The sequence below is a fragment of the Lytechinus pictus genome, chromosome 1 (assembly GCF_037042905.1).
Source record: "Lytechinus pictus isolate F3 Inbred chromosome 1, Lp3.0, whole genome shotgun sequence".
Lineage (NCBI taxonomy): Eukaryota > Metazoa > Echinodermata > Echinoidea > Temnopleuroida > Toxopneustidae > Lytechinus > Lytechinus pictus.
This window is the reverse complement of record NC_087245.1, coordinates 29,290,762-29,298,280: the sequence shown is the minus strand read 5'-3', so window position 1 is coordinate 29,298,280 and position 7,519 is coordinate 29,290,762. Positions and strand designations below refer to the sequence as shown.

The following is a 7,519-nucleotide window of genomic DNA, read 5'->3' as shown; positions in this document are numbered from 1 at the left end:
CCACTATAAAGAATTATTATAATAAGACACAACAAAATGATAAAGGAAAGCAATTACTGAAAGGGATTGGGATCTGTTATCATTCTGTATAATTATCAAATAATATAAGGAGACTCTAAAAATGAAGTGCAAATTTAGCACTTACAGTGTCTGTATAGTGACTGCACTTCGGAGTGTTGATTCAGTAATTGAAATACAGGACTTTCCTGATAGTGATATCACCACAAATCCCAGTTCCATAATTGTACCCATATGAGAGAGGGGGGTAACTCAACATCGTATTCAGATACAGATGGGCCCAATATTTGTTGCAACATGTGATCGTATATGATTCATAATTTGTCTAGAATTAATATCATATATCATTATCAAACTTATAAATTATAACACCTGCACACAATGGTACATTGCATTTTGCTTGTATTTAAGGAATAATGATGAAGGAGTATTGTAGATGTATGGTTAAAATCATTTCAAAATCATATTTGCTATTATCCATGACCATGTATTTAGGATATAAGGATCAGGGGGCAAAAAGACGGATTAATTTTTGAAGTGGTTACACAGTGTGTTCTTAATGAAAATAAGCGCTTAAAATGTCAATTCTTCAGATCGGAATGTTGGCCAGCCGATTGGGGGAGGCACACTGCCCTTGATTGACCCTAGAACAGCCATATACCAGTGCCTCGATGAATATGAAACCTGTAGCGTACGAAATAATGCACGATCGTTTTTAAGTCGCGCGTTACGAACCAAATCAACACTGCACCTCTGGCTTTACACAACGCCAAAACATATAACTCAACAGGTAGAAAAAAAAAGAAATCCTAGAATTTCTTGAGATATGAATGCCATTGTTATTTTTTCTCTAACAAAACTATTTGAGCGGAAAGGTTGATTGTTTTTTACACTTGTATACAGCACGCAAGCGGGTAAGTGTATGGAGACCTTTCTTCGTATTGACCGGTTTGGCCGAACTTGTCAAATTTCCAAGCTGCTGGATTGATTCAAAATGGAGCTCCATGCCGTATTGAGAATAGTTTTCTACACACTCTTGGTCGTAACCTCTACAGTTGGTATTGCCTTTGTGGTGTTTGCGGGACTCTTGTACCGCTTCAACAGGAAATATGGACATTTGCCTTGCCCAAGACCGACAAGGTAAGGGCCTCATTGAATTACATTGAACATTGAAGTGACTGATTAATCATCAAATTCATAGCTTTTAGTGCATATGCAATTACATAGCATATGCGCCCATGGGCTTTCTTGAAAGTGACTCTTGAACTTAAATACTCGAGTCAAGCTATGATCATGGAGCTAACTGCAGCTCGATGCTATGATCTAACATATATATAAAAATGGAAATATGTCAAGACCAATAGGAATTTATGATATATAGTCGTCGTATCTCACCGCCATTATAATTATGTACACAACACTCATAAATACATCAACCTCTAGGGCCTGTAATCCGTTCAGTAGTCGCACTGTTTGTTTTGAAATATGACATGCAAAAATGTATGTAGGATCGTACTAACACGAGAAGAATGGCGACTTTTGACTCATGACTGTTATCTGTTAAAGGTCAAGTCGATCGAATGAAAATGTTTGTTTGAATAACTACAGAAAAATCAATTAAGCACGACGCTGGAAACTTTATTAAATTGGATGTAAAATCAGAAAGTGACATTGTAAAAGTTCGCTTAGTTTCACAAAACGGAAACACACACCTCCTGCCGTTATGCAAATGAACAAATTGGTCACCCATTCACGATTTTATTATGATAAATAATATAAGACAATTTCCTCACCATTTTATTGATTTATCCCTGAACGTATCATTTGATTGTACTGATGTAAACATTTCTGATATGACGAAGAGTTTCCTTTTTCTACGTCTGCTAGAGTAAAATCAAGGAGCTTCCAACAAGCTCCTTGGTAAAATACAATACAAAAGAAATCGTGAGTAAAATGATTGATTCTTATATATAAATTTGAATTAACCGTTTTGTGAAAAACAGCGATATCTAAAAATGCCCTAGATCTCTTTTATATCCAGTTTTGATGAGATTTTCAGAGGTATGTTAAGTTGTGCGTTTTCTTTAAAATCTTTTTATTCAATCATCTTTTCGTTGGGATGGGTTTCCCTTTGAAAATCAGAACCTTTTCAAACCTTGCTTGTTCTCATTATTTTGTAAGTTCCTTCTTCGTTTATTCATCCACCTTCTTTTATCGTCTCTCTTCCCCGCTCTCTTCCCCACCTTCTTGTATTGTCTCTCTCTCTCTCTTCCCACATTCTGTACATTCTCCTTTGTATTATTCTAGTGAACATTATTATCTAATTATCATTTTGATTTTGCAGTTACCATCATTATTCATATCAATAAAAACTACCATTATTGTTATTTTTGTTATTATCACAGTCATTTCTATCATCATAATATTTTCACAACACGCTTATATGCATAATTAGCATCGACAGTACTATACAAATTAGGGAGTATATGATGTCACATGCTAATAATGTTTATCTTGTATTTTATTTCATATCTTGAAATATTTCCAAATTTCCCTGCATTGTTCTATGTTAGAATAGGGAAAAGTGTCAGGAGGTGTCTCATCAATGATTTCTAAGTAGCTGTAATAAGCTACTGAAATTAATTCATCTGATTGGCCGAGACGATTCTTTTGGATAGAAATTATACTGACAGACACACCCCGGATTTCCTGGGCTTCTTAGTTATACCATGGAGCTATTTTATAGCTCCATGGTTATACGCAATAATCATGCTAAACTACATAACTTGTCTCTTTACCTCTTTATCATATTGAAATCAGATGAAATATTGGAAAAGTTTGAGCTCTTTTCTGTGTATTCTTTCCCATTTATAGTTTCGTCACTGGTAATTTGTCTCACGTTAACGCTATTAGAAAGAAATTAGAATTTTCTCTGCTGGCACTCCTGTACCAATGGTAAGTTGAAATATGTTGAAATCTCAATTATAATAAATGATGAATTGAAATTGCAATCCTGACCTGGTAATAAAATTGTTTAGGTGGTACAGCAGGATCATTATGAGAAAGGGCTGTTGAATTTTAAAATGTTTGTAAATAAGATCACTGTATCTTTAAAATCTTAAATTGACAATATATAAATTGCTTGTGGATTTAATATCGTTTGGCAATCTACCTTCACTATACAACAAATATTGATATGTTTTTTTTTTTTATATTTGTAACTTTGCTAATTTACCTGCAATTATTGTCTTTTCAAAATTACTCTTGATTCAATATCCAAACACATCAATATTTTGTACCTTTGATTTTTTTAATACTGTAATTTCAATCTTTCTCATCAATTTCAGTCTTTATTTGGAACCTGTCAGAACATTTGATGATTTACATAGTATATGGCCTGTGTGGATTAGTAGTCTAGCACTGTTAAAACCCAAGTCATAATGATAATATACATGTTTTTACTTCGTGAATATGATGAGCCTTCGGACTTTTTTCGTGTATACATTTCTCAAAATAAAGCCATTATTGAATTGAATAAAATTCAATTGAATTGGATAATGAGCAAGGTGATGGTAAAGGCTGCCCTCTGTTAATTATTTGGGTGATTTGGCTGGTACCATAAATTCTAAGATGGCAAATTCAAAGATGATTATAAGAGATGGTAAAATCCCTATATGAGTCATTGATGTGTGGTTGAATTTAGTTGGTCATTTAGACGATGTTGGATAGAGAAAGATAGAGAAAGGTTAGTAGTGAGTGACCTCCCCAAAATAGGGAACAATAAAAAAAAGTTTCATTAAAAATGGATGTAAATAAGTAAAGTTAGGCTTATGACACTTAAAATTTCGCTTAACTTTTTAAAAAACAAAAAACAGTAATATGCACATAATTTTCGTTTTGATAAGGACCCTGTGGAAGAACAGTGATGTTTTGTAAATATCACTTAAATGGGCTATCCTACATTGTAAATATTTTTATGATTTTCATGTATTTTATTATGACTTTTTATATGGAAATAAAAACAAACAATTTTTTTTTCAGTATGCAAGTGAACGTGCCGATGATGTCTTCGCTATGACATTGTATTCTTACAGAAAACAAGGCAAATGGAAAGAAGAAAAAAGGAAACGCAAAAAAGGAAGGAAGAAAGAAAGGCATTTAAAATAATAATTCAATAGGAAGAAAAGAAAGAGTTAACAAGATGAAAATTAGTGTACTTACTTTATTTTCACTATCAACATCTTTTATTTTTTCTAAGGTCGAGGGAACTTGGACCAGTCTATTGTATACGATTTATCTTACGACCAATGGTAATATGCTCCAGTCCTAAAACGGTGAAGGTAAGTGAACTAGATACGACTCTCTTGTATAATCATTTTATTTTCCATGCATACTCCTCACTCTCGAGTTTTTTTTTTTTTTTTTTTTTTGGGGGGGGGGGGGGGGGGGTAAAGAGCGCTATTACGTTTGTGGGTCAAATTATTACACTTGTGGGTGTTGGGGGGACCAGGGGGGTAAAGTATAATATATTTGTATCATTTTTTAAATACTTTTATGAGCGTTTTGTACATTTGGGGGTGTAACAGGGCCCCATTAGGATTACATCAGTTACCTATCTTTCATAATAAGCATAAATGAGGTAAATGTTATGACAGCGATGCAGATTCTATTTTTGCAGGGGTGGGAGAGCAAAAGAGTTAGGACGAGAAAAAATTATCCCGGAAGGTTTTTTTGAAAATTGACTATGGAGATCGCTTGCGGAAAGCCCGAAACATGGGAGTTTTGGAGTCTCTTATTAATATATTTTATGATGTTCATTTCCTGTCTTATCAGGATGTTTGCCTTGACAGCCGGCATCTCAAACCTCATCTTACCTATGATTTCTTCTACTCTGTCTTTGGCGAGAGATTCATGGGCAATGGACTGGTTTCACAAACTGATCACGAGAAATGGCATAGCCGTCGAGCTTTGCTGAACCCTGCCTTTAATCGCAAGTGAGTATATCAAACATTCAAGCGATTGTTTACACTACAAACCAGTCTTGAACTTGTTAATCACCCTGGTTGTCATTGCAAAGTAGTTGGACTCTCGCCCTCTGTCTGACTGCGCTCAACACTTAGGCACCTCTTATACCCCTTTCATAAACCCATCCTCCAATTAGCCGCCTAAGAGTAATGCGGATAATTCAATAAAAATTGCGTTCAAAAACTCGGAAAATAATCCGCACTATTTTTACGAGCGGCCGTCTTGAAAAAGGCGGATAATCGTCATGGCAACTGCACACGCCCCCTCCGATGCGGTTGTGTTGGAAAAGGGTGACCTTGTGACCGCACCATGGCAATTATCCGCATTATTTGGAAATGCATTCGTAAAGTCAAAATCTATGAGGCGCCGAATGTACCAATATTATATAGAACAATTATTTGTTATATAATCATTATTTATTAAATAATAACTATTATTTATATATAATTTACATTTTATTTGTAAATAACTACTATTATATAAAATATCATTTCTAATTATTTATATATAATTCCAAGTAATACTTCATTATTTGTAAATAATAATAGTTCAACATTCCATTCTTTATAAATAATAATTATTTGTTTTTCATTATTTATAAATAATGATTATTTGTTTTTCATTATTTATAAATAATGATTATTTGTTTTTCATTATTTACAAATAATGATTATTTGTTTTTCATTATTTATAAATAATGATTATTTGTTTTTCATTATTTATATATAATGATTATTTGTTTTTCATTATTTATAAATAATGATTATTTGTTTTTCATTATTTATAAATAATGATTATTTGTTTTTCATTATTTATAAATAATGATTATTTGTTTTTCATTATTTACAAATAATGATTATTTGTTTTTCATTATTTACAAATAATGATTATTTGTTTTTCATTATTTATAAATAATGATTATTTGTTTTTCATTATTTATAAATAATTTGTTGAGTTTTCCATTATTTATAAATAATGATTATTTGTTAAATAATGAAAACGTCTACTTCATTATTTATAAATAATTTTTTCGAGTGCACCATTATTCTCATTATTTATAAATAATCATTATTTAATGTTCGAGTTTTCCATTATTTATAAATAAAGATTATTTGTTAAATAATGAAATATCTACTTCATTATTTATAAATAATAATTTTGTTTCAATATCCCCGGCATTATTTATAAATAATCATTATTTATAAACAATATTTACAGTTTGCCATTATATACAGATAATCATTATTTATATACAAATAACCATTATTTATTAAATAATGCCATTATTTATTAAATAATGCCATTATTTATTAAATAATGGAAAACTCGCTATAACATGCAAATGTGGGACCGCCCATGATATGAATATTCATGATGCGATTTCCTTTTTCGTGATTTTTCTTCACAAATTTTTGTCCATTTCCTCTTCATAATGACATTTCTTGAAGCAATTTTCTAGGGATATGGTCTGATTGTAATATTCTTCATTTTCTATATAACATCGTCTTCGTAGAAATATCAAAAAGTGTAATTTTATACGATTTTTCCTACAGTTCACAATCCCCATAGGCGCGCGTGTACGGTAGGGACAACCGGTGAATCGACGGAGTGCTCTTCATCGAAATACTACGTTGGTTGGTCCCCGGAAGTGGCGGGCGGAATTTAGCCCGAATCCTCGATGGAAGTCGATCAAGTGCATATGAGCTGAGAGAGTGAAATATCAGTGTACTTGTACAGGCCCTTCTACTTTTTATAAATATTTCTTGTTGCTTTTTTTGTTAAGTTAATTTTTCCTGGTGTAGAGATAAGTTTAAGTTCTAATAATGCACTTCAAATACATTTTGGAGTGTCTGTTTGAGGCGTTTGGGGCGATTTCACCATGGCCCCAAAATGCTCGCAACGACAATACGGGGGCATGATGACCCCTAATTTTTAAAAAACTTATTTTTCTATTGAAAATTATCACAAAATTCACCAAAAGTGTGCACGAAAGCCTTCGTATTTCACTTTTAAAACTCCAAAAAGTGCCCAAATGACACGCTTGGTCGCTTCGCTGTGTCGCTTTCAACTTGAGAAAGTTTACGCGTCTGCTTCCCCCCCCCCCTCCTCCGAAAGAAATTCTGTATACGGCCATGCTCTAAAGAGCCTGGCACATTGATTTATGTATACTTTCATTTTCATTATTTTTATCTCATTATCAACATGGCCTTACGCATAATTTTTTCCAGGGGGGCCGGGGCCGGAGCATGACGCGCGTAAACTTTCTCAAAAAAATCTTGAAAGCGAGACAGCCACGGGACCAAGCCCAAATGACAAGCTTTGTCGCTTCGCTGTCTCGCTTTCAACTTGAGAACGTTTACACGCGTCTGCCCCCACCCCCCGAAAGAAATTCTGTGAACGGCCATGCTCAAAAGAGCATATGGCACATTGATTTATATGTACTTTTCATTTTCATTATTTTTATCACATTATCATC

The 7,519-nt window shown here is 33.1% G+C and overlaps 1 protein-coding gene across 1 annotated transcript in view; it reads left to right on the top strand.

The window, feature by feature from the left end:
• The first annotated feature begins 929 nt into the window (after positions 1–929).
• Positions 930–7,519, top strand: part of LOC135155247 (cholesterol 24-hydroxylase-like) — a 30,366-nt gene continuing 23,776 nt past the window's right edge. Inside the window, exons 1-4 of the mRNA XM_064104163.1 lie at positions 930–1,158; positions 2,893–2,973; positions 4,277–4,358; positions 4,852–5,012. Coding sequence (XP_063960233.1) covers positions 1,013–1,158; positions 2,893–2,973; positions 4,277–4,358; positions 4,852–5,012 — 470 coding nt within the window. The 5' untranslated portion in view covers positions 930–1,012. The remainder of the gene's footprint in view (positions 1,159–2,892; positions 2,974–4,276; positions 4,359–4,851; positions 5,013–7,519) is intronic.